Source organism: Malaclemys terrapin, chromosome 1 (assembly GCF_027887155.1).
Source record: "Malaclemys terrapin pileata isolate rMalTer1 chromosome 1, rMalTer1.hap1, whole genome shotgun sequence".
NCBI lineage: Eukaryota > Metazoa > Chordata > Testudines > Emydidae > Malaclemys > Malaclemys terrapin.
The window spans coordinates 113,741,039-113,768,895 of record NC_071505.1 but is presented as its reverse complement, the minus strand read 5'-3'; the positions used below and the strand labels follow the sequence as shown (position 1 = coordinate 113,768,895).

Here is a 27,857-nt window from a genome sequence, read left to right as displayed (position 1 = left end):
CGGGGGGTGTCCGGCTCAGAGGGGCTGGGCTCGGAGCTGGGGGTCAGGGTTGTGGGGGATGGGGTCGGGGGGTGCCTGGCTTAGAGGGGCTGGGCTCGGAGCTGGGGGTCAGGGCTGTGGGGGGATGGGGTCGGGGGGTGTCTGGCTTAGAGGGGCTGGGCTCAGCGCTGGGGGTCAGGGCTGTGGGGGGGATGGGGTCGGGGGGGTGCCCGGCTCAGAGGGGCTAGGCTCAGCGCTGGGGGTCAGGGCTGTGGGGGGGATGGGGTTGGGGGGTGCCCGGCTCAGAGGGGCTAGGCTCGGAGCTGGGGGTCAGGGTTGTGGGGGATGGGATCGGGGGTGCCCTGGCCCCTTACCATGCCGCTTACCCTGCTCCCAAACATCGCTGCAGCCGCCTGGTGTCTCCAGCGGGGCCTGAGTTCTCGCCGCTCGGCCACAGCTTGCAGCCCCGCCCCCTTACCGGCTGAGATGCCGGGGGATGGGGGAAGATGGAGGCGGGGGGAGCCTTGGACATACCCGGGGCCTGGGGCAAATTGCCCCACTTGCCCTCCCACCCCCACCCCGGGCGGCCCTGAATCTGGGAGCCCCTCTCGCCTCCACCGCAGCCCGGGCTCTGCTCCAGGAGGCGCCACTTCTCTCCCTCCGCGCTCCTCACACACTCCGGGAGCCCCTCTCGCGGCTGCTGCAGCCTGGGCTGCGGCGGTGGCTAGAGGGGCTCCCGGAGTGTGTGAGGAGCGGCGGGGGCCAGGAAGGGAAGACTCGGCGCGGCAGGGGCAGCAGGACCCCATCTCCCTCCCTGCATCCCGGGCGCCGCTTCCTTCCCCCACCCCTCCGCTCCTCACACACACCGGGAGCCCCTCTAGCCACCACCGCAGCCCGGGCTGCAGCGGCCGCGAGAGAGGCTCCCGGAGTGTGTGTGTGTGGGGGAAGGGAAGCGGCGCCTGGGGTGCAGGGAGGTAGATGGGGTCTTGCTCCCGCTGCCGTGCTGAGTCTCCCCAGGGCAGCGCTGTACAGGGCGCCGCCGGGCTGGGCAGGGGGCGCGGATCCCAGCTCCTGCTGGCAGGGCGAGTGGCTGAGCCAGGGCCGGCTCCCGGCAACGCCGCCCCAAGCAAAAAAATAAAAAATAAAAATAAAAAAGGGAGGCCGGAATGCCGCCTCTTAGAAAGTGCCGCCCCAAGCACGTGCTTGGAGGGCTGGTGCCTAGAGCCGGCCCTGCACAATTACACACGCTCCAGCATAACAAAGGCAAAACTGTAGAGGGCCAGCATGCCATACTAATAAGTAATGCCCAGTTCTCGCTGCATGGATACGGCTTCATTACTGCTACACGCTCCTGCCTTCAAGAGTCTTCACTGTCAGGTCTCTTCGGATCTCATTAAAATCATGAGGAAAAAAAAAAGTTGAAGAAGGCTGCTCAGCAGTAGGAATGACCTACTATTTTCAATCATGACAAATATAAAACACAGAGCTTCAACCTTTCAAAATGAAGGGAGACCTATTTCTCTCCAAGGACAGCTTTTAAAACAAGCTTTTACCTGCTGGAAAACCTGCACCAATTCCACAATTAAAACTCTTCTTCCCCCCCTGCCTTCCCCCAAGGGACCCTCGCAGGAGTCTGCGTCTATTGTACTTACATGGCAGGATATTTGTATAGCGATTTTTACATCGATTCATGGGAAGGTCAGCAGCAAAATGGGGTATGTCAAGCCCAATCAGTTTTAGCTCCTGTTTATGACAGAAGGGAAAATGTTGCAATTAAATTAACTAACACCTGAAAATGAATGGTTTGTGAATAATGCTTCTGACAACGGCCAGACTGACAGCCCTGGACTCCAAAGCACTTTATTTACGAACACTACAGATACAGCAAGTTTCCTTGTAATACCTCATCATGTGGCTCATACCTGGGCGACCACTTCTAAGAATGGGAAGGAAGTCTGGTCTCCATGCCCATTCAACCTTTGGCTACCCTGATGAGACTGTAAGTATGTTTGTCAGTTACTGTCACCTAAGCTGATGATTTTGTTCCTGTCTACCAAACTCATTCCACATAGGCCACTGAATAGCTATCAGATGATGTCACCATCTGAGCTAGATTTCAGTAATGCTTCCTCAATTACCTACAACTCACAGCTGCTTTTGATCCTGAGATTTATAGAATTACTATTCATTACCTTAAATAATCAATCTAAAATATTCTGTAACATACGATCATAAATAAGATGAACACAATGTGTGCCACCTGAGAGAACAGTGGGTCGAATCCTAACCCTATTAAGTCAAATGGAGTTTTGCCACCATGATCAACAGATCCAAGATTCCACCTAGTGTTTGTAGCTCCCTTTTGTCTTCACTTGACAATCTTGCATTTTTAGTACTGGGGAAATAAACTAGTCAGACAAGACCATATGTCCCCAGTTAACTGTCCCTTTGTTTCAGAAGATTTGGTTGTCACCAGTGCCATTTTTCATTTTAAAAATGGATTGTAGTCAACTTAGGCTGCCACGTGGACTATGCTACAACAGATGTGTGGGTCCGAATGCCACAATCATACCACCCATCTGGTTCTTTCAGTCTGGCAAAAGAAGTAGTCCAATTTGGGAGAGGCAGCTAGGAGCTGTCGTCTCCATATACATACCTCAAATTGCAGAGAAAATTTATAATCTGAATCTTTGGCCATATCCTTGATGTAGCCATCAAAGTCATCCAACTGCACAGGGCTTTTCAAAAACACATGGAAAAGAAATTAATTTCTTAAATAGGTTTGTTTTGTTTTTGAGCACTAACAATTCACTAATCTGTATTTTTAGCATTGTATTCTACTAAGTAATTATACCTGGGATAGAGCTTGCAAAAAATCTGAAGTTTGTGTACCTGAAATGTGACATATACGGTCTGATGAATCATTTACCTGTGATTACATGTACTGTATTGTAGCCATGTGGGCAACTGCCGCTACTAGGTTAAATCTACCCACATCATTAAGCTAATTTCTTGAGGCAAAATTCCCATTGGCTTCAGTTTGAATTTTGCCTGATTTAGGATGCAGGATTTGGCCCACTGGCAATGGAACCTAGAATTGAGAGTCAGGAGAGCTACCAACTCCTCACCCTTCAAATCAAACTGTTTTAAAGGGGACCCTCCAGCTATAGCTCTGATTGAAATCTCCATTTCAATTAAAAATGAGCCTGGGATGCCAGATTTGGATCCCGATTCTAAATCCCATCACAGTTCAGATGGTCATATCCAGGGTTTATGTTCTGGTTATCTTTAATTACAATACAATGGCACTACTTTCTGGATGGCAGCAAAAGCAGCTCATTTAAACTGCCTTAGTGACACACAAAAATCCCTTTCATACAGGGGGAACTATCTGGTAAATACAATTTTTTTCATTTCACATGCACCATAATCACACAAGCCATTAATAGGTTTCATTGGCCTGAATTTGGGTCAGACAAGGTCTATGATGTAAAAAATGCAAATTTCAGCCCCAGAGCAACAATTGTTTTCCACTGACTTTGAGAAGTTCAGGTATTTGCCATGTTTGACATTAGAAGCCAAATTCTACTCTAGCATAAGTGGGCACAACGCCCATTGAAGACAATGGAGCACAGACATATTGGGCCACATCTTCAACTGGTATAAACTGGCCTGGCTTTATTGACTCTAATGGAGCTATGCCTGTTTACTCCAGCTGAGGATCAGGCCCTGAATTCAGGCTAAAGAATGAGTCATTAGTTTAACACCTTAAATAATGAAATACAAGCAAAGAGTTTTCCTCACTTAATTATCATGTTTTAATTTACAAAATACCGAGGCATGTATACAATAATCCGTTCATTTACTTGAAGCAATATGCCACCAAGGAACTGTCTTTTATCTCCAGATAATTACTCCTGTTTACCTGTTTAACATTAAAGATCTAATACACAACAGCAACTGCCATCAGAGCCTGATATCAAGAAGGAAATAGCAGTTTTTCACCGTTTGTCATTTTTAAATGAGGAAAGGCCCTGTTGGAATTGCTAACTTAGTATCATTGATTTTTCCCCAGTAGTTAATTTTCTATCAGTCAGGAGCTCCTTTACTACAACCCAGCTGTTGAGAAGATAAAACAAAACACAGGGTAGTCTTGATTTAGTGCAGGGGTTCTCAAACTTCATTGCATTGCGACTCTCCCTCTCCCCCCCCCCCTTCTGACAACAAAAATTCCCACTGCCCCAGGTGGGGGAGCCAAAGCCAAAGCCCGAGCCCCACTGCCCTGGGCAGGGAAGGGGTCAAAGCCAAAGCCCAAGGGCTTCATCCCCAGCCCGGGGGCCTGTAACCTGAACCTGCCGCCCAGGGCTGAATCCCCTTCAGTTCGGCCCTGAGCCCCAGCAAGTCTAAGCCAGCCCTGGCGACCCCATTAAAATGGGGTCCTTACCCACTTTTGGGTCCCGACCCACTGATTTAGTGTAATTATCTGTTGCCATGTGCTTCCAGACATCTCTTGCTACAATCTCTCTCTGGAGGTATTTACCAGAATGAAGAATATGTATCTCTGTAACTTCCACACATTTCCTATAGTCATAAAAATTATTGTTCAGTCTAATGTGACTATCAATTTTTAAAAAATATTATTTAAATATCAAAAAGTCACATACTTGGTCAGCTTCCTCTTCTTTAATCCATTTTTACTCCTGTAAGGCAGACAAACACAGCTTTTTTCAGTATAACTCATCATCTGGACTTGATTAAAAATTAGCCCTACTGTCAAAATTGAACTGGTTTCCATCTGAATTGAATGTGTAGGTTTTATGATCTCCTTAATATGTAAGTCAGGAGTGTGAGTGGAAAGTTGATCTCTTTGAAGTCAATGGCAAAACTCCCTATGGATTTCACCCTATGGCGTTAAGGCACTGCTTGCATTTCAGAGAAGGAGAGACTGCACACAGGCAACCATGCTCAGAGACCTTGGGTGAAATCCTGATTATGCTGAAGTCAACGGGAATTTTGCAACCAACTTCAAAGGGCCCAAATTTCACCCCTTGTGCCTGAGCCTGGCATAATCCCTCCAAAAGCGCAAGCCAAATTAGCCTGCTACATCGGGATAGCTCAGTGGTTTGAGCATTGGCCTACTAAACCCAGGGTTGTGAGTTCAATCCTTGAGGGGGCCACTTAGGGATCTGGGGCAAAATCAGTACTTGGTCCTGCTAGTGAAGGCAGGGGGCTGGACTTGATGACCTTTCAAGGTCCCTTCCAGTTCTAGGAGATAGGATATATCCCTTTATGAATTGCAGCATAAAGTTCCATCACAGTCACTTCAGCTCTGTCCCTGCCTCACCTGGTCCAATCTCCTCTAGGAAAGTTAGTGCCACCATGCAGATGATAGAAACACAAGGATTGAGATTATGCCTGGCCCTTCACAAGTGTGCAAGGATTGGAAGCCCCTTGCAACCTACTTCCTCCTTTCCAAACACACATGAGGCTAAGAAATTCTAGCCTATACATGGCATTTCACATACACTACATAATCAGAATAAGGAATGATCCCCTGCTTCCACAATGAAGGCAATGGCAAATATCCCACACATTTCAACAGAAGTAGGAAATGAGTGAGTTAAGCAAGGTAATCCTTAAGAAATGGAAATAAAAAGTGCAGTATACTAACCACCATCATACATTACGTATTGTTCCAGACAAGGAATCCTGGCTCACATCTGTCTGAAAACAGTTCTAATATGTGACAATTCACACACTAAAGAAGACCCGAAGAAGAGCTCTGCATAAGCTTGAAAGCTTGTCTCTCTCACCAACAGAAGCTGGTCCAATAAAAGATATTCCCTTCCCCACCTTGTCTCTCTAACTCACTACACTGTCTACTGCTTACCTCTGAAGAGGTTAAATTCACTGACAGCTGGAACAATGTTAACCAGTCAGATTATATGTCCAAATGAGCACATTCTGAATTAATTTAGCTACAGTTTCTAATAACTATTGATCATGTCTGCTAGGACAATCAGACAGCTTGAACAAATTTCTGCTCCATAAAAGGCCCATCAGATGTGCTAAATACTTTTTCTGCGACATTAGTGATATCTGCCCTTAAGTATGTCCTGCTATAATAAAGTTAAAACTTTTTTATTTCATGGTCATAATCAAGTGATTTCTAGATACTCTTGGCTAAAGCAATTTATACTAGCTAAGATTGGTTGAAGTTAAATTTTTTAAAATCCAAAAACGGGAATACTAATTTTTAATTTTTTTAAACAAATTCAAAATGCTTTTTTTTTTAAAAAAAAATTGGTATTTTCAAAAAATGTTTTGAAATAGCAAGGAAAAATACAGAGGAAATTGGAAAAAGAGAAAATTTAAGTTTTCCCTCCTTTTATCTCCAGAGGAATAAAAAGGATTATGGGGAAATTTCAAAGAGTAAGAGGAAGGGAAAAAACACCCCAAAAAGTCAAAACATATTTTTTTGAAATGAAACAAAAGTTTTGAATATGTTTCTAAAAAATTTGTTCTGATTTTTTTCATAAAACAACAAAAATCGGAATGAAGCAAAAACGACTTATTTTCTTTCTAAATAATTCTCTCTCAATAAAAGTTTTTTGATCAGCTCCATCATCAGCTACTACTCTGGGCAGTACCTTCTTGCTGTATTATAACAATCCATTTTCATTCATAACAGATGGTGCGTCTGCAGAGTTAACATAGCGATGCCAATAAAATTTCTACACTAGTGTGGAACAATTACTATGTAATACAATATAAACCATTATCTATCTAACTTGAAATAACTTTTTGCTATTTAGACACCAACACGTGCACCTTGACTATATCCATACCCTTGAAACATTTATTTTACATCTTAATGGTAGTTTTGCCAAAGAAGTCTTTAGAATGAATTTATCCAGGCTATCCAAATGTTATCCCTTGTGACTAGGGTAAATCTGAAAGCTTGGCATACAGGATTAATTTAAAAGGAAAAATATTAAAGTGCTGCCTATGATGTGAGAGCTTCTAAGAAATCTCCTCCAAGAAACACTTCAATAGGCACATAAAACAGATGATTGACATCCATACCTCATGAGACAAACAGAAAACATTTATTAAGCTTTCAGAATCTCAAGAGTCCTTTGTTACTTTACATTGCAATGGCTGCTGAGTATTCACAAAACGTCATAACCAAACTGCACGTAAAACAAGGATGCTTGAAACAAGAGATTTCATTTCATGCTGGTATTCCATTTACATCATAGATTTAATATAGGCTTAGTAAAAACTAATCTAACACTCTGAAGGCCTGATTCTCCACAGTGCCGCATCTTGTGGGGCCATTTACACAGTGCAGCATGGGTGTAGAATACTAGCATCCTGATTTGATAGCACGTTACAACCACGTTAGATTGGTGTAAATGACTACACAAAGCATAGGTGCTGGAACTAGCGGTGCTGGGGTGCTGCCGCACCCCCTGGCTTGAAGTGGCTTCCACTATATACAGGGTTACAGTTTGGTTCAATGGCTCTCAGCACCCCCACTATACAAATTGTTCCAGTGCCCCGACACAAGGGGCAGGTCAATGGAGTACCAGGCCTTGAGTGATTTTTGGAGGTTTGCTCCTGCTCTTATAGAAGTCAATGGCAAAACTCCCATTGGCTTCCATGGGAGCAGACTCAGCCCCTTTCTCTAGTAATCAAAAAGTTTACTTTATCTAGATCCAATCCCAATTTACAGGAGTGCTTTTAAATAGGCAACAAAACCAGAGATAATACTTCATCTCCACAATCCTTGTATAATATATTCCTCTGACTAACTTAACTGGGCACTGCCATTCCACACGAATACTGCCACCATCCTGGTAAAAGATTTTGGCAACAGTGAGAGAGAGACATTCTCTTGATTTTAATACCAAACAGCAGAGGCATCACTTTGATTTCAGATCTAGAGGAGGCCAAACTCCCACCCATTAAGTAAAAATGTCTTGGTCATACATATGTTAAGATTTCATTTCTGATTTTGTATGTTTATAAGCAAGCTACAGACATGGGTGGTCCATGTTATGGCTGTTTATAAACACAGCAATTAAAGAAGTTGGAGATGATTACAGGTCTGTCGCATCTTACGCTCATTTAACATGCGCAATTTCAACTTTATGTGGTCGGCAAAAACAAAAAAAAGAGAAAAAACAATTTTAATACTATACCTGTAGTGTGGGCGATTTCGCCCGCCATTGAACTCAATGGGATTTTGGCTATATGCGGTTTTCGCTTTACGCGCTAACCGCAGAACGGAACCCCTGTGTAAGATGAGACAGACCTGTATAAACCAGGGTGTAAGAAGCCTTTGGATCTAAATCAATTGATTAGACACTTATCAAAACATCAATCATTTATTAATCCTTTATAAATGGAACCTTAATAGAAGGTGTGACCCATTTATTAGGGTTGGGGAGAGCTAGCTCAGAGCATTTGCTGTACAAATTCTGGGCCAGTTTTTGCTCCCAACAGCAAAACACCTATTTACTTTGGTGGAGAAAGATTGCACCTTTAAAAACAAATGGGTTGTTCTGGATTTACCCAGGTGAGCTAACACCAAGCAATTAGTAAGAGAAGATGGCAGCAGAAAGCAACATCAGGCAATCAGCAAGTGGATGAAGCAAAAGTTACAAGGGGGTTTGTAATAAAGTGACAAAAGTTGCACAGGAACAATAATGAAGTACGTGAGAGTGACCACTACAAAATTTTCTTTTTAAGTAACAAAATGGGTAGGAGCATAAACAAGCAAAATGTGAAGCGAGTAGCATGTATTTTGATACACACACACACACACACACACAGTATCTCCAGTCCATGAAAATTATTGTAACTTCAAGAACTTCCAACCATTTGAAAACAAAAGAGCACATTTTTCATGTATTGGGAAATTAATATGGTTTAGCTATTGCATAGGGAAAAACAAGTAAAATCACTTACCAAGGATTAATATAAAATGCCAAAAGATAATCAGTCCAGAGGCATGAGGGTAGCAGAGTTAGGAAAGCAAATACACTTCTACGCCTGTGAGCATTAATAGATAACATATATAAAGATGAAAAAAAGTGAGGAGAGTTAGTAAGACAAACTAAACTCAGGAGCTCAGTCAATTGCATAATAGAGGTTAGTTAATAGGATAACTGTTACTCTGTTAAACGTGAAAATTATTAGATTCCATGGCACTGGTACTCCATGATCCCGCAGCTTGTGTAGAAATTTATACCTGTTCAAAGTGAGTGTAAAATTGTACACAACTGGATGGGAGCATTTTACAGTAGTGCAAATACACCTCTACCCCAATATAACACAAATTAGGATATAACGCGGTAAAGCAGCACTCCGGGGGGGCGGGGCTGCGTGCTCCGGCAGATCAAAGCAAGTTCGATATAACGCGGTTTCACCTATAATGTGGTAAGATTTTTTGGCTCCCAAGGACAGCGTTATATCAGGGTAGAGGTGTAACTACACAGAGTGCAAGGCAGTGTAGATTTAAGCCTAATATTTTAAAGCAATGTTAATGGATGCAATGGTGCCAGGTAAAGATGCTCCATGTGAACTCAGGGTGGGATTTTCAGCAGTGCCTAAAGTCACCAAAGTACTTTTAAAATCCTACCCACAACTTTGTCATCATTTATATTGCTCTAGTTTATGGTATATAGGGTATTTCAAGGGAGTTACATTTCATTTTCAGCTACGTATAGCTATTATATAGCCCAAATTTGCAAAACTCGTTCTGGCAAGTAGTCCCATTGGCTTCAGTGGGAATATGTGTATGAGTGTCAAAGGATCAGGCACATATACCTTCTCAGTCCTTTTGAGTCAGATTTCTGCAAATGACCATGAATCTGCAAAGGCAATCCCACTAATAGGCAATACCAAGTCTTAAATAGTCACCATACATTGTTCCCCAAGGTTTCCGGCAAAGTTTTATTTGTTCTTTTGCTAAACTCAGTTTATTTCTGTTGTTTCTGTGGATAATTTTTAAGGCATATTTCACTACTATTAAATATAAGTTTTAGATACAAAATAACCCTCAACATTTATATTTGTGTGTTATGGGCAGGGCTGGCTCCAGGGTTTTTGCCGCCCCAAGCAGCCACCCCCCCTCACAAAACAAAAAACAAACAAACAAAAAAGCCCCAATCGCGATCTGCGGCACTTCGTCAGGAGGTCCTTCGCTCCTAGCTCCTAGTAACGAGGGACCCACTGCCGAATTGCCGCCGAAGAGCCGGACGTGCCGCCCCTCTCTGGTGTGGCCGCCCCAAGCACCTGCTTGGTAAGCTGGTGCCTGGAGCCGGCCCTGGTTATGGACCAAATTCTGCTCTGAGTTACACAGATGTAAATCCAAAGAAACTCAATTAATCCAGGAGTTACTCTGGCTTTACAGCACTCAGTAGAATTTGGTTCTGTATAATCAAAGTATAATTTACAAACATTAACTCTTAATGAAACTGATAGATTCTGCACTCCTTATTCAATCAATGGGAGTTTTAACTGAGTAAGAATTTTGTGTTTTGGCTTATTATGAATGTCTGGCAATTCCCAGAAGTAATACTGCTGATCTATGCCCGACTACTCTAAAAGAGGAACACAGAATGGACACTTCCTTTGTCTGTGGTGTTGGTTAATATGGAGATAGCAGCACAAATGGGGCGTGTGTATGTGTGTATGAGCAAGAGTGTGCATGTGTGTGCACCAGAGAGAGTGAAAATCAAGCTGCGTCTGCAGTAAGTGACCCTAACCCAAATCATCCAGTCTACACAGGAAAACCCCACATAGGGAAGTGGAAACTCCAGGAAGTTTCTTACTTTTTGTTATTGTTGCTGCTGCAAATAAAAGGTGCTGGGGAGTCTGTTGGGCCCAAGATCTATAGAGATTTTTACAGATTTTGGGGGTCTGTCAGATACAAGTCTGCCTGGGGGCAAGGGAAACATGCTGCCCAGAACTCACCTGGTGATGCTGCCCATACAACCCATCCTCCAGGCAGCTATGAAGCATGGGATGGGAGAGTGGTTTAGGCACCAATCCTGTAAACACTTAAGCACATGATTTACTCTAAGCACATGAGCAATACCACTGACATCCAGACTACTTACATGCTTAAAGTTAAGCATGTGCTTATGTGTTTATAAGATCAGGTCCTTACTCCTTAATAGTTGAGAGGAATCCCTGTGGGGCTGGTGTGGGGACAAAGTGGGTCCCTTCACAAGCAAGCCTCTATTTTCACAGAGGGCCTTCACCGGGCCCGGGAGTAGGAGTGAATGTTGTTGCCAAGGCAACCCTCTTCCCCTTCCACATCCCCAGGGTCGGGGATTTGCGGGTCTTCATTCCATCTGCCCACAGAAGCAGACGGAACAGTTCTGGCCGATGTTTCCTTTCAACCTCTGATATCAAACAGGAAAAGTGTCCATCAAACCACAACCTAATCTGATTGAAATTCCTATCTTTCTTTATAGGCAAAACTCCCACTGAAGTGAGGCCCTCAAGATTTGGCCCCATTGCCTTAAACTGGTCAAATACTAAACAGGTATAATCTTTGAGAATTCATGCAGATGATAACTCAAGCAACAGGAATGCTCACACTTACTCATGCAAGCCTAACAATGAATTCTCCCCCTGCCAAGCCCTTTCTGTTTTTAATAATGTCTGTTGCTATTTTAGTAATTTGATTCCAGTGTGGATTTTTAATTTACAAGAGTGTTTGATCTTCTGCCTGGGCTGCAATTAACGTACTCCAAATAAGAGAAGCTGAGAAGGAGATTAGCATGTACTCAGTATGGCTGGCTGCTATTAAAGCTAGACCAAGCAAGTGAAGCTTGTTTAATATGTAGTTAATTAGCAGCACTGTTAGGCATTGACAGGCTTTCCTGGGATTGTTTGTTCAGTTTGTGTGCTTATTAGCAAAAGGCTTGTTTTGGTGCAGTATCAATCCATTTAATCCCATCCTTGCTGGCAGCCGACACCCCGTGAGATCATAGAAACGGTTCCAAGTCCACCAATTCTTCATTCCAATCCCTTTCACATTCAACAAAACTGAACCACGAGTGAAAAACTGAAGCACTTAGTTTCTTTTCCCTATGGATTTTGGTGGCATTTTTTAATAGTGTATTTTGGCCAGCTTTGGAAGCTACCTATGTTTGGGTTTTTTGGGGTCACTGACAATAACTTCCCAAAACAGTAAACAAGTCAGTTAGGAGCAGCACTGGACTATCGGGAACATGAATAAGAATCACAACATCAGCAGAAAATAGGGAAATCACTAGGGCCCATTTTGCCTCGATGGAAGCTAATAGGGTGGATTTATTTGCTCTAACACCTCTCAGGGAGTGATGGAACTATTGATGGAATGGAATAGCTAATCAATGCCTGCTGTTTCTGCAGATGGTTTTCCAGACCTGACTGGGTGTGTTTTGCTTCCAAATACCCCAGCAACACTGAGCACAAAGTTGTAAGAGCTATTTGAGCTAGCTTGGCCTTGTTCCAAATACAAAGGAAAAATAACTAATGGCACTGGGGCTTGTATTTCTGTGAACAGAGTTGTTAGCTGATGATCTATAAAGAGCAGCCTCACTGCTTGACATTAATATATCTCCATAGAGCTGCTAATGGATTTATAGATCAGGCTTCTATCCCTTTGTTACTTTAGGAAATATATAGAATGTGTGTAAGGGAAAGGAAAAAAAAATGTAGCTAGCCCAGTTGGAATATGTTGTACATCCTCATTTCCTACCAAAAAAAAAAAAATTCTGACAAAAGACATGGCTCTGGGCCATCATTCAGTCAAATAAAATACAAAACAAAACCAAAAATCAGCTACTGTTGCTTTATGTTAAATTGCGCTAGTGATCATATAACAAAAACATAAGAACATAAAAGTCAGACTTGCCGACGAAGGTAGATGGTGAGAAAAGGATGAGGGGAGGGGAAGCATAGAGGTAGCAATATATAACTCACCAGTTATATGGAAGTTTTCCATCTCTCTCCAATGAAGCAAAATTGACAAAGGTTCCAGCCCCACACTCCCTGTTTCAGGAAGACCATTGAGTTCAAGGTTATTATTGCTGGACAAACATAATGCTTGTTGATTTTGTCAATGGTGTTGCCCTAATACAGATCACTAAGAGCCTGATTCTAAGAGGTGGTGTGTATCCAGGCCTCCCACTGAAGCAAGGGCTGATCTTGCTGGGTACGACTCAACTGAAGTCAGTGGATCTGCACCATCGTAAGCCATGTCTGGATGTGACCTTTTAGAAGTGGTGGGTGCTCACTATCTCCTGAGATCAAGCTTCCTAATATTCTGCCTCAAGAATAAGATGAGAAAAAAGTTGTCAAAAAGGATTTCTATCTAGGGATGTAAATGGCACCAATCTCCATAGTTTCAGAGCACCTGCCAAGTGCAGTATTCTCCTGTTCAGCTGAAATCCTGTTGTCTGATCCTCTGCATTATCCGAATCCCTTCCTTGTCCCCCCAGCATGAGACACATGCCCCTTGCAGCATGTATCTCATGCTGGGGGACAAGGAAGGGATCTGGATAATGTGGAGGTTTGGATAATAGAGCAGAGACCCCCAGCAAGGACTGAGAGGATGATGATAATGAAGCATCCTGCTGCTGATTGGCTCCTGCAGCAGTGCAGGGAGCCCTCTGCAGCCCCGTTGTCCCTCAAGTGAGTGTTTAGGTCAGAGCAGAGACCCCCAGCCAGGAGTGCAAGGAGGATGACAAGACCCTGGCTGTGGGGGAGGCCATCCCGCTGCTGAATGTCTCCTGTCCTCTCGATTATCTGAATAAAATCTGTGTCCTCCCCCATGGTATTCAAATAATCAGGAGTATACTGTATTTGTCCTTACATCACCCCTAGGAGGTAGGGAAGCATTATCCCCATTTCACCAATGGGGAAAATGAGGCATAGTGTTTAAATGACTTGCTTAATACCACAAAGGAAATGTGTGGCAAAGCCAGGACTGGAGTCTTTATTCCAGTGCTTTAACCACAAAACCAACCTTTGACCTTCTCAACATCAAATGAAAAACTGAATGTTGAGTATTTTTGCTTGCTTGCTTGAAAAATGATTACATGCAAGTATATAGTTCATTTAAAAAAAAAATTCCTCTTGTGGTAGAGAAAATGAGAAAGAAAAAGCCCTGGGCTGCGTGCATGATATTTAAATAGGGAAGAGAATCTGGATTTGCACAGAACCAACTATATGCAAAAGGAACAAATCATGCATTGAAAGGGGTGATTGGGTAAATTCATTTGCATGGAGTATATGGCAAAGACTTGATACATGAAATGCAACTATCTGTTGTGTAATCAGTTAGCAAGTTTTTTAAAGTGACCCTCTGAAGTGACATTACTTGGTTTTCTGACCTAGAAGGGAAAATTCAAATTAAATGTATTATTTCACACACACATTATGGTTCTGGATTAGAAGAATACGGAAACTCGCAAGGCTCAGACCTGCAAACCTTCCAGTCACAGAGCTACATACAGAGGATCTGGGGGATTAGCCACCCAGTTTAGCTAGCCAGTCAAGGATTAACTCAGACGAGAAAGATGAACTGTGAGCTACAACACTAGCTAAAGGAAATCAAATCTCATTCTTCAGGGCATAGGATGGCTGCTGGAGGTGTATGAAGGAACTGCATCGTTTATAAAGAGCAGTACTTGGAAGGAGGGGAAAAGGTGCCTTTCTTCTGTCTGAAGGAACAAATACTGGGCACAGAGAGGCTGGTCTCGATTGATTAGTTATCTATCTGGAATGGCAAATTTTGTGTTCCCAGCAATTTAAATGATTTTGCAAAATAATCTGGATGATCTTAAGAATTCTATAAACCATACATCTTTATCTGTCTTAAAACCATTTCATATTTTATTTAATATTCAGTAAATCTGAGCAATCAAATAGCCTAAGAGAAGATGACTGCTTAGATAATCAGCCCTTAAAAATGGTTTGAATTTGCATTTTACCAAACCCTTCACAGCTCCAAATTAAGACAGAGGTTGAGGCTAATAATTCCACCCAACAGTAAGAACAGCTATGCGATAAAGCAAGTAGTAGTTAAACTCCTAAGAAACAGCAGCGAACAGGGAAACTTTTGAGGTACTATGTTTATAGATATCTCAAACACCAAGTGAGCACAAAGGGTACCATGTGCCACACAAGCAAAATCCAATATTATATTTTACCCATTAGTTTAAAGCTTCTTGAACTCAGAATAAGACTGGACCTACCTGGCCATTTGCAGATGTTTCCGCCTGAGTACAACAAGAGTCACAAGCAACAGTCCAATCAGGAGAATGCTCAGGATGGCTAACACAGAGATCACCACTATGTTGGGATTCATCTCAGTAACTGCACACAAACAATGACTCTGGGTTATTAATTTCAGAACACATGATAATTTTATATTTATATATATTATTGTTTTATATTCTTCTCAGTCAACCTTCGGAGTGAGAAATCTTATCAGTGGAGGTTAGGGCAGGTTTAGGGTAACTGACCCCATATAATTCAATAGGGGAAATGACACAGTTGTGGCATGGTTGCAAGCTTCTGCACAGGAAGCTTTTATGAATGTTAATGAAAAGGAGGAAAAAAAGAGATAGGAAAGGAAGAAACAATGAGTGTATATAAAATCGATATCTTATTTATTTAAGTCTCCCACAATGCACTCCAACATCTGTGGCATTATATGTCAGCAATAATCAATACAGTCTCTAACCTGAGTCTGAAATAAAGGGCCTAATTCTCTGTTGGGGTAACTCAATTGAAGACAACTGAATTACATCAACAGATAATTTGGCATAAAATATTTTGTTGCAATTAGAGACAGAGTCAAGGCTCAGGAACATTCTTAACAGGTGTGTTTGCATCAGCTTTTTCAGATTTATTTCTCGTTCTACAGGACATTATTATTATTTGTATTGTGATGGCACCAAAGAAGGGAGTATCCTTGCCTAGTAAAGCTTACTATCTATTGTAAGAGTGCCTACAGAAGCAGTCCTTAGAACAGAACAGGAGTTTAAGATAAGTACTACATGCTGAACTTTGACATTTAGGTCATAACATTACTTGTAAGATATGCTTTAGTCACTTATGGTCTGATCTCATTAACTAAGCAGAACTGAGCCTGATTATTCTGGATGGGAGACCCACAGCCGTAAGGAAGTGGTAATGGTGATTCAATAATGGCATTCTTCCTTCCGAGTAAATTTGAGCCCAGAACCCAATTTGATGCTACAGGGGCTTGGCTCCATCAGGAGACATCTTTTTAGTTTCTGACCTCTCCAGGTCATTCAGTTGCCCTTTCCTTCTCACCTCTTCCCAGTTCAGTCTCTGGATCACCTCCTCCCTGAAGGCAGAAAAAAACTTCTCATTACCACAGAGGAAGAGTCCCAGCCTAGTAACTGAGACTTTGCCCATATTTTGCCTGGACACGGCTATGATAATTTCCTCTATGGGTGTCATCAGGGCAGTAATCCCAGAGTCTTCCTTCAAACTGGAAGCAAGGGACTATGAATTATAAAGCCCAATCTAAAAATCTAATTAGAATTATTTTAAAACACACAGAGAAATTGGGGTTTCCCTAACTACTTTAAAAAAAGGCACTCCCTAGTGGTGAACAGAGGTGACAGCAATACCTAATACTTAACACTTAACCAGCTGCCACTCCATTCCACCCTGGAGCTGGCTACATTTCAGTGAAATAATTCTGATATCAGTAACACCTGAAAAACAGCTTCAGAAGGAACAAAGAGGCAAACATTATAGCTGTGTAGAGAGGTGGAACTGGCAAAGTCTGGCTCACCCATGGTAGAGACAGCTATGAAGGTGGGAACGCTAGGGCTGTTGTGGCTGAAGGTAGTCACGCTGCAATTGTAGGACGTGGCAGGCAGTAGGCTGGAGATAGTCACTACATGTGAAGAAACAGTAACAGGTTCCTAAAGATACGAAAAAAGTACACTGTAGTTTGTCTCTCTCATTCAACCCTTGTTTTCTACGTGAATTGAGATCTGGCAAAAGAAGCCAGTCTATTTAAATGCTGGGATGGTGGGCAGGGCCCACCTAAGCAATGAAAAGATCTGGTCCTGAGATGCAGGAAGGGCCACAGAATCCAGAACTTAACTGATTATTGATGGCAAAAAATGAAAAACAGAGCTGGAGGTGCAGGTCTCAGGGCCAAATGAAGGATCCAGAGGGGGAAAACCAAGCAGAGAACCTCAGACAGTGCCCACTCTTCCAATTTGTCCAGGGCAGACAAGTCAATAGAGCAACACACAGGAACTGTGCCTAGATGCATGCACAAGGAACTGGAAAATGGCCCCACAGCCATAAAAAACTTCCCTGTCAAGCTTCCTCCTCCTGGACGGCAATCTTAGCTAGTACCAGGAGTAGATTGATAAGGAGGTCTTGAGCCTAATCCAGACTGACAACTCTGAATGCTAAAGTCACGTTTAGCCACAGAGCAGCGACAGTAGCAGCAAGCTCCCCATACACCATCTTACAAATGTGCCTCATCCTTTCCTTGGAGGTACGTACCTCCTTCACCAGCAGAGGGTAGTTCAAGTATCTTTGCACTTTGCCCACAGGTGACTTTTTTTGAAGTGGAAGATCATAGTAAAGCCCCAGGGATAAGCAGCATTTATTAATACAGCTATCAGACCCCCGAGCCTTGCTTTTCTAGTCAAGAAAATTTACACCTCGTTGTAAATGCTATAAATCTTCGTACAGAGAGTTTTAATGACTGTTTCTGTGTTTGATGCATGGTATAAAAGGTGTTTTATAAATGCTGATGGGATGAAAGAAAGTCAATAAAATAAACGTGTAGATCTATTGATAACCCTTTTTTCTGCCAGTTCAGCTAAAATCAGAAGAGGTTTATTGATATGAAAATAGGGCAAAATAAATTGGATGTTTCAGCTGGTAATTTAGAAAGGGAACTAAGAGTGTATTTGTGATCCACAGCGGGTGAAACGTTATGCAGCAAACTCTGATGGCCACAAACACAGAGTGGGAGATCTGTGCAGGTTTGCCAGAGACGGCTCTAGGCACCAGCAAAACAAGCAGTTGCTTGGGGCGGCATATTTGCATGGGCGCAAGAATCCAGCATGGGAGCTGTAGTTCCTTGGTTAGCTCCCTGCCTATAGAGCCAGCCCTGGAGTAGGGAAAGAACTACATTTCCCAGAAAGAACAGGAGTACTTGTGGCACCTTAGAGACTAACAAATTTATTAGAGCATAAGCTTTCGTGGGCTACAACCCACTTCTTCAGCAAATACTCACCAGTAAGCACATATCACTGAACAAAAACACTGACCCAGGAACCTATCCTTGTAACAAAGCCCGATGTCAACTCTGTCCACATATCTATTCAAGTGACATCATCATAGGGCCTAATCACATCAGCCATACCATCAGGGGCTCGTTCACCTGCACATCTACCAATGTGATATATGCCATCATGTGCCAGCAATGCCCCTCTGCCATGTACATTGGCCAAACTGGACAGTCTCTACGCAAAAGAATTAATGGACACAAATCTGACATCAGGAATCATAATACTCAAAAACCAGTGGGAGAACACTTTAGTGGGTTGTAGCCCACGAAAGCTTATGCTCTAATAAATTTGTTAGTCTCTAAGGTGCCACAAGTACTCCTGTTCTTTTTGAGGATACAGACTAACACGGCTGATACCCTGAAACCTACATTTCCCAGCATTCCCTCGGCCGTTAGTAACAGGAAAGGGAGGGGGAAGGAGCATGGAACTGAAACCTGCAGCTTGCTGTGAATGGTAGGGACAGAGTCAGCTCTAGGTTTTTTGCTGCCCCCCACCCCAGCCCTGGGCTCCCCCCCACACCCCCGTGTTGCCCCAGCCCTGGACTCTCCCCCACTCACACCCCCTGCCACCCCAGCTCTGGCCCCCACCCGCACCCTCTGCCGCCCCAGCCCTGGGCTCTCCCCCCCCTTCGCATCCCCTGCCACCCCAGCTCTGGCCTCCACCTGCACCTCCTGCCGCCCCAGCCCTGGGCTCTCCCCCACCTGCCCCCTTTGCCGCCCCAGCCCTGGCCCCCATCCCTGGGCTCTCCTCCCCTCCCCCGCTGCACCCTCCGCCACCCCAGCTCTGGTCCCCACCTTCACCTCCTGCCCTGGGCTCTCCCCCAAAGAAAGAATTGGGTGGACTAAATGGACAGAGCACCTCTCTATCTGAAGCCTAGCAAGGGAGTTCCCACTAGAATTTAAAATGAAAAGTAAGGGAGGGGAGGCTCTATTAGGACCTGGGCAGCTTTAGATACAGTACCAGGCACGTAGGAGGATTTACACTTCTGAGCCATGGAAGCAGAAATTGACTTTTCTTTTCCAGATTTAGCTAATATTCAGAAAGGGAATCCAGCACCTGCCTTCCAGATTTGAACACCCTCAAAATTCAGGAGTGCTCAAGCTCAGTTTGGGCAGCTGTTACTTCATTTCTCCCAAATCAAATATACTGATCCACTGTAACTTGCTGTAGAAAAAGTAGAATAAATTGAGCAAGAAATGCTTCCCAGTGGTTCTTAGGACTGGAATTGCTATTTTCAACAGCCATTGCTTTTTTTTTTTTTTTTTTTAAGTTTTAGTTTTATTTGTTTAAAAGGAAGACAGTGATATTGCATTGGCAAATTCCCCATAGAAACAAAGAATGGAACAAAAGAATAATAAAGGCACCTCAACTTTTCCTCATTTATGTAGGACAGTCTTATAATATGCATCCAGATATCCTCCAATCACACAAGCTGAAAATTGTTCCACTTCACTGCAGTTCTGTAACCATATGGGAACCAATCCTGTCTGTGTTCTGTGCACATCCAAAATTCCTGCTAAATGACCCGCCCTGGGAGCAAGTTACCAGTGACCCAGGGCTGTGGCGGAAGGAGGGTGCAGTTGGGGGGGGGGGCGGAAGGAAAGAGAGCCCAGGGCTGCGGTGGGGGGGCAGCCAACATTTTTTTTGCTTGGGGCAGCAAAAAACCTAGAGCCGGCCCTGAGGTTTGCGGTCATTTATAAGCTCCTTTTATCTTTGCAAGGATCTCTGTTGAACTACAATTCTGAGATCAGTTACACTGCTACATACAGGATAGCACTGGCTTAACAGAACTGAATTTGCCTCTTCTAGTTGAAGGAGATAGAGCAGCTATGGTATGGCAATAGAAGCTGGTTAGAAGATGTTTGGGGGGGGGGGTTGCCCCCCATGGAGAATTTTGATTAAAATGAAAAAAATATATATATTTTCATCAACATTTTCTGTGGAAAAACATCAACTGTTGAAAAACCGAAACCCCCAAACCTGAAGAATTTTTGGTTTTCTGATGGAAAAAAATAAAATTCGGGAAGCATTTCTCATTAAAATATTCATTTTCATCCAAAACCAATCTCTCACTGAAAAAAAAAAAATGGTAGAAAATTATCAACCATCTCTAACAGCAATGGTTTCCCCAATTTCTCAAAAAAGACCTCTCCTGGGCACCAGAAATATAATCGAGCCTCCCGCCTTTTAGCCTGAGACTTGAAGATTGGTTGGGAAAGGGACTTTGCTGGATACACATTAAAAACTGGTGAATTTAATGAGAAACGAGTTGATCTTTTCAGTCCACTTCCCAGGGCTAGATAATCTTGTCAACAAACCAGCACTACAACTGGCACCCTTGTTGAGAGTCTCACCAGAGATGGGCCCTGGAGATGGAACTCCCCTCACTACTTTAATAACCCCATGGCAAACCTGGACTGACTCAATCCTAACTCATTGACACAGGCCAAAACTTTTTTTTTTTTTTAAATGAGTGCCTAAAGTTAGGCTCCACGTCCATATTTAGGCACCGTGTGGCTCCTGATTAAGGCAGTGGAGCTGCTGGACACTCAGCATGTTGACAGGATTACTGGCCTAGTGGATAGGGGAGAAGTAGTAGATGTGATAAATCTTGATTTTAGCAAGAATTTTGACAGTCCCACGTGACATTCTCATAAGTGAGCTAAGGAAATGGAATATAGATAAAATTACTATAAAGGTGGGTGCACAACCAGTTGAAAGACTGTACTGAAAGAGTAGTTAATGGTTCATGATCAAATGGGGAGGCCTTATATAGTGGGTTTCTGCAGGTCAGTCCTAGGTCTAGTTCTGTTCAATATTTTTATGAACGACTTGGATAATGGAGAAGAAAATATGCTTATACAATTTGTGGGTGACACAAAGCTGGGAAGGATTGCAAGCACTTTAGAGGCTAGGATTAGAATTCAAAAGACCTTGACAAATTGGAGAATTGGTCTGAATTCTACAAGATGAAATTCAGTAAAGACAAATGCAAAATACTTTACTTAAGAAGGAAAAAATCAAATGCACAGCTACAAAATGGGGAACAACGGACTAGGTAGAAGTACTGCTGAAAATGATCTGGGGGTTATTGTGGATCACAAATTAAATATGAGTCAACAATGTGATGCAGCTGCAAAAAAGGTTAATATCATTCAAACACCTGTCAGGGATAGTCTAGGTTTACTTGGACATGCCTCGGCGCAGGGGGCTGGATTTGATGATTTCTCAAGGTCCCTTCCAGCCCTACATTTCTATGATTCTGTTTGAAAATCAAGCCACTTAATTAGATGCTTAAATATGGATTTAGGAGCCTAACTTTTTTTTTTTTTTTAAATATTGGCCATGGTCTTTACTCTGCCCTCTTTGTTCTCTCCATTTATCGAACACTGACTATTTCTCCTTGCACCCATCGATATGAGAACCATTGCATCTCCTGCCATCTAGAACAGTCTATCCTTGTCTCTAAAAGTCATCAGCTCTCTTATCTAGATCTCAGCTGGAAAAAACCCTATCTTTTCTCCTGTGCATCTATCTCTGAATTACTCTGCCTCTGTTATTGGAATTATGAGTTAATGTTTTTAAGTTATTCACCATGGACATTTTTGGATCCAAATCTGGGTGTGAACTATCCCAAAGTTTGGATGTGTTTGTACATGGCTTTTCAGTTCCAGCTCACCTCCAATTTCAGGATACAGTTTCAATGGAAAACCCTACATAAAATCATGGGACTGATCCTACACAGTGTTATAGTGTGTGTCTAGAATAGCATAAAAGGTGTGGGTTTTTTAAATGACATCCTATGGTGCTCAAATAAGAGAACTGTGATCCAGAGCAGGTGCTCCAGCGGTCTCAGGTGTGGAAAGTAAGCCTCACATGCTGCACAGGCTCTATCACCATGCATTCATGCTGCCTTGATCTCTATTTCCCTCTGAGTTAATATGAGACTAGATGCTCAGAAATTATTATGAGAGGGGCCACATTAGTATCTATTTAGGTAGAGAGAAAAGGGGGCATGTTTATGGAGCTGAGTGGGTGTGTCTTGAAGGAAAAGGCCTGTGAGAAACAAAATAGATGAGGGGCAGCCATCTTTTTCAAGAAATTCGTACTGTATGAGTGAGGATCCTACACAGCTCACAGTACGGCAGGTAACAGACCTGAAGAACAGATGAAGACTAGAATAGAAAAATGGGACACCACATGCATGGCTATATGCCTCTCAGCCAGCTATGTCGCTGTGTATTCCTCACTCTTCATCCTTATCCCTCCCACATCCTAGGTTCAGGTGGCTGTGTGGAGCTCATTGGAGCCGCATTGCCCTTTAGCCAATGAATACTGTCCCCAGCTTGTTCTCCAACACACAGGAAACCTGCCCGGCCAGTTAAAATCTCTAACTTCATGTGTGTGGTTAGCAAGACAGGAGGAGGATTTAAATATGGCAGTATTTCAAGGGCTATTCTAGCCAAGATTCTAAGGGGTTTTTTCTCCACTGCCTTGCACCTTCTGTGACTGAGTGTGAAGTGGATGTCCGATGCTGCCATATTCCAATTTTATATTGTTTTACATCCATTCTGCACAGGAGTAAATGACTACACACCATGAAAAGCAGCAGAGAACCAGTCCCTAAGGACATGTTGTCAATATCAGGGTCCAAAATGGATGAGATGAGGTAGAGAAAGAGGCAGCCACATACCTGCAACTTTGTTTCTTGGCCAGAGTCAGCCTGCTGGCAGAAGACTTCAAAGAAATCAGCCACTCCTTCCTCCACCCATAGCAGAGTCACTGAAGTCTGGGTCTTGTTCACAGCAAACAGTGATTTTGGAGGAGCTGGTTCTGGATGAGAGAGAGAGGGGGAATCTCCTTTCACCAAGCTTATCTTTTGGTCTTTGGAAAATCAACAAGGGAAACCAGCAAACAGAATCAGTGAAAGGAATAATACCCTTCTTGAATTTTTTCATTTCCTTCAGAGACGATCTGTCACATTGACACAGCTATTAAGCAACTGATGTAAAACAGGAAGATGGCTAAGTATCTTGGTTTTTCCTTCTCTATTTAACAGTTCTCTGATTGGCTTGCTGGATAATCACTTCTCTTCCCCAGTCAAACAGTGTTTGGGGGAATGTTCTATTAATAGACACATTTGCATAAGTTCTTGGAGGAAAAAAGGTTGCCCAACTGTTAGGAAAAAAAATAGTGTGTGGGTCAATTAGAACTAAAAATCTTGACTGCCGTCATTCTGTGTAGAACATTCAGAGCCACTGGATTTGGATGTGTTTTAGATGGGTGGAGAAGATGCTTTCTTTCTCTACTTGATTTCAGAAAGCAGCAGTTCTCCTCAAACTTCTTTGGCCTGGCTCACCATCCCCAAAAAACTATCCTATAGTCCACTATATCCCACACTCCCTTGCAGCTGCAAAGGATTGTGAGTTGGCTTCATGATGAGAAGTCAGGGGCTTTTTGTTGTTGCTGCTGCCGACTGGTTAGGAGGTGTGCTTGCTGAGGGGATGATGGGTCCTGGGTAGAAATAGTGGTAGGAGGGTTGATGCTGTAATGGGGTGGAAAGCTAACTGCAGGGTTGGGGGGCTGCTGGTGTGATATAGGGGTGTTGGTTCTGGCGAGGAGCTGAAGTGCAGAGACTGGCTACTGAATTTTGGTATTTCTTCCCCCCCAAACCTACCATCATCGGATCTTAGATCTTGGCCTAGCTTTCAGAACTCTGTACACCTGGCTCTCTAGGTAACCTGATGGACTGCTTTCCCTGCCTTGCAGCTCAGTGCCACATAGGCAGCAAGGAGGAGAGGGGAGAATGAGAGCTGCCCTGGGAATGGGTGGGGTGGGAAAGATGCAGTATCAGTATGCAGTATCAGTATCAGTAAATGGAAGGAGTGGAAGGAATGAGCTGTTCCTTCCCTCTCCTGCCTAGACTCCTACTGGGCTTAAGGGCTCTGGGATTTTTCTTCATGTTTTTTCCCTCCTCTAATTGGTGAGGCACAACCCAATGGGTGTTCTTTATCACCCACTTCCAGGTAGCTATGGAATACTGCCAAAAAAGGAGTGTCATTCCAGGTATGTTAAGAACAAAAGCCATGTCTTTGTGACACACATCAGTCTTGCACTTCTCTCCCCCACAATGAGACAAAGAGGAGTACCACAAACTCTATGTCCCAGGTGCACGTGTGTGCATTTTATAACTCTAATCAGTACCAGGGGGGCCAAATCTCTGCAGTGAAAATGAGGAAATAAGTAGGGATAGATCTGAACCTAGATCTGAAGCACCCTGAACACTGTGGGAGGCTGGAGATGATGGAGTTCAAAGTAATGTAATATACACCATTATGTGCCAGCAATGCCCCCCGCTACGTACATCAGCCAAACTGGACAGTCTCTACGTAAAAGGATAAATAGATACAAGTCAGATATTAGGAATGACAATATACAAAAACCTGTAGGAGAACACTTCAATCTCCCTGGACACACAATACCGGATTTAAAGGTAGCCATCCTGCAGCAAAAAAACTTCAGGACCAGACTTCAAAGAGAAACCGCTGAGCTTCAGTTCAATTGCAAATTTGAGACCATCAGCTCAGGATTAAACAAAGACTGTGAATGGCTAGCCAACTACAAAAGCAGTTTCTCCTCCCTTGGTGTTCACACCTCAACTGCTAGAAGAGGGCCTCATCCTTCCTGACTGAACTAACCTCGTTATCTCTAGACTGATTCTTGCCTGCATATTTATATCTGCCTCTAGAAATTTCCACTACATTCATCTGATGAAGTGGGTATTCACCCACGAAAGCTTATGCTTCAATACGTCTGTTAGTCTATAAGGTGCCACAGGACTCTTTGTCGCTTTTTACAGATCCAGACTAATATGGCTACCCCTATGATACCGGAGTTCAAAGTCTGATTTCTGATCCTGTTTTCTATAACAAGTTAAATCAAAACCTTGAATCGGTGACACCCTTACATTTTGGGAGTTAGAAATATGGATCTGAATTTCCCTGTTCAAGGCTCTCTCTAAAAATTAGTCATGGCCCTTAAACCGATTACCTTAAAACAGAGCTGGGCCTGAGCCCTTAAATTTTGGAACTTTACCCAGGTTGGGGAAGTTTGGATTCTCGGGACTAGATTCTCGGTTGTTCTCCAGCCTGTGTCATCATTTATACCAGTGCAAAATGCTATCAAATCAGAATGGCCATGAGATTTGCACACTCTTTGCACTGGTATAAATGACCAAACAAAGTGCAGGGCAACAAAGAATCTAGTCTCAGGTTTTTGGTCAGTTTCACTGCAGAGACAGAGCATAGAAACATAGATTTAAATCCACATTCAAACTTCCTCAAAGTTCAGGAGGCACAGGGAGGTTTGGATCTGAGGTTTCCAGTCAGGCCCTTCTATCTTTATTTCAGGGATGGTCTTGGCAATTGTCATCAATAAATGATAAAAACCTGACCTCTAGTGGTTGTAACTAACAGATACAGTGTTAGCTTTAAGGTGGAATACTGAAAGTAAAACAGTGTAGCAGTTTAGAAGCCTTTCTTAGCATAGTTGTCCAAATGTTGATACAGTTTTCCCAAGAATATTTAAAGCAGAGGGCACGATCCTGTTCTCAATCACACTAGTTTTACACAAGCAGTATTACCAACCCCAAGTTTTCAAAAACCATGAAAAACATATACATTGGGCATTCCTTTTATTTACTGTCTGATGTTGCCAAGTTTAGAGTTCACATTTTCAAACTTTTCTCTGCAGTTGTAAGGGCTAGAAACTTACTTTTTAAAAAACTGAAAGCTGGGATTGTCAGTCAATAGCCTGATTGCAGGAGCTTGAGGCTTTAAGAAACACACCAACCATTGTGACAGTTGGCAAGACTGCCACTGGTGGAACTCCATTAACCTCAGAAGAGTTACTCTCCATTTGCCGCAATATAAGTGAGCTCAGAGTCAGGTCCCTAGTTTTTATGCCTGTTAAGTCTTCCTTACCCGGAAGTCTGGAGAGATAAGTACAATAGAATTATGCACATTCCGCTAGGGGATCTCAGAGGGCTCACAGATCATTTCTTACACCTCATTTAATAGATGGGGAACTGACAACAGACTAAGGCACAGAGAGTTAAAAGGTTAGATCCTCCACTGGTTTTAAATGGGTGCAGCTCCATTTATTTCAATGGAAATTTACCTATTTACACACCAGCTGAGAATCTGGCTTCATGTTTTCCAAAGCTTGGGGAGGCACAAACAGCAAGGTTTTGAAAGTTTCAGTGGGTGGCCCTCCAGTGGAGGCAGCGTGAGCATCCAACACACAGAGTAGATTTTCAAAGCACAGAAATGTCCCACATTCTGCTTTGGAAGAACAATAACCTAACTTTGAGTGCTCAAAACCAGAGAGTTAGTGATCTGCAGAGCACCCACAGGAGACCCTCTGAAAAATCCCCTGCATGTGTGACCTACCTAAGATCTTTAAACTGGGGGCCTAATTCTCCCCTGCTTTGTCTAATCACTTATAGCAAAGTGAGAGTAAAAACATAGCCATTTTGAGCTGGCAGTGCCTTATGTTCACTTTACATAAGTGTAAATGACCACATCTAGTGCAACACAGTAGAGAATTTGGGCTTCAACATATACATCAGTGCCCATACACTCGCTGAGGTTCCGGTTGGTTTGGTTAGAAACACTAAAGGGAATCTGGCTACATTAATTGGAGATGTACTAAAACCAGATCCACTTTGTACAGCTGGTCCCTATCTCTGTGATAAGCAGCTCATGTGCAGAGTGCAGGAGAACCACATGGTCCACAGTGAACACTGGGTTTGCTCCAGCTCATCTCCCAGTCTCTTTGCTGAGAGGAAGGGTTTTAAGAGTGGCTATTTGGGAAGCAAGGTGGGAAGGTGGTCTTTAGGGTGGCTAGGCTTCACAGTCAGTTGTGAGAAAGAACTGGGGAGTGTTTCTGTTTACTTTTTGATTATGCTGTTTTACTTTTTAATTACAGGCAAGAGCCCTTGAGAAAAAGACGCTGAATGAAACTTTTTTTCTTTTCCTTTTCATTTGTTCCAGCTTGCAGGGTCAAACCGAACCAAAAATCTAATCACCCTTGAAATATGGGGAAATTCGTGCGTCTCTCCATCTGTGCTGTTTCGGTATTGGAGGGAAGTGATCCCCTACATACAGTGGGCTGTATTCATTGGTATGCTCAGCTGCTTTGCACTGCTCCCAAGATATGAGGGTCCAGATTTTTAAAAGGTATTTTCAGCACCCAATTCTTATGGATTTCAATGGGAATTAGGCACCTAAATACCTTTAAAAATCTGGCCCTAAATATCTATAAACCCAGTGCAGCCAGACAGATGCTCCAAGTCTATGGTTTGCTTTGTGTTGCTTTGACAGGGCAAGAGCAGACGAAGTGGTATCAGTGACTCTTGCTCAGTCTGCATGTTGAGGTGCAAAGTGATTTGGGGTCATTCAGGATAAGGAGGCAATATAAAAATGGAAGTTGTTTTGTGCCGGGACT

At 43.2% G+C, this 27,857-nt stretch overlaps 1 protein-coding gene across 2 annotated transcripts in view; it reads right to left on the bottom strand.

The window, feature by feature from the left end:
* PTPRO (protein tyrosine phosphatase receptor type O) overlaps positions 1-27,857 on the bottom strand; it is a 199,627-nt gene that overhangs the window by 21,786 nt on the left and 149,984 nt on the right. The window contains exons 13-20 of one of the 2 annotated variants that reach the window (XM_054036062.1): positions 23,044-23,183; positions 16,823-16,955; positions 15,246-15,366; positions 12,970-13,038; positions 8,956-9,039; positions 4,644-4,679; positions 2,636-2,717; positions 1,632-1,722 (exon numbers count right to left, since the gene is read on the bottom strand). In XM_054036062.1, coding sequence (XP_053892037.1) covers positions 1,632-1,722; positions 2,636-2,717; positions 4,644-4,679; positions 8,956-9,039; positions 12,970-13,038; positions 15,246-15,366; positions 16,823-16,955; positions 23,044-23,183 — 756 coding nt within the window. The remainder of the gene's footprint in view (positions 1-1,631; positions 1,723-2,635; positions 2,718-4,643; positions 4,680-8,955; positions 9,040-12,969; positions 13,039-15,245; positions 15,367-16,822; positions 16,956-23,043; positions 23,184-27,857) is intronic. The other variant, XM_054036071.1, reaches the window with a different exon arrangement.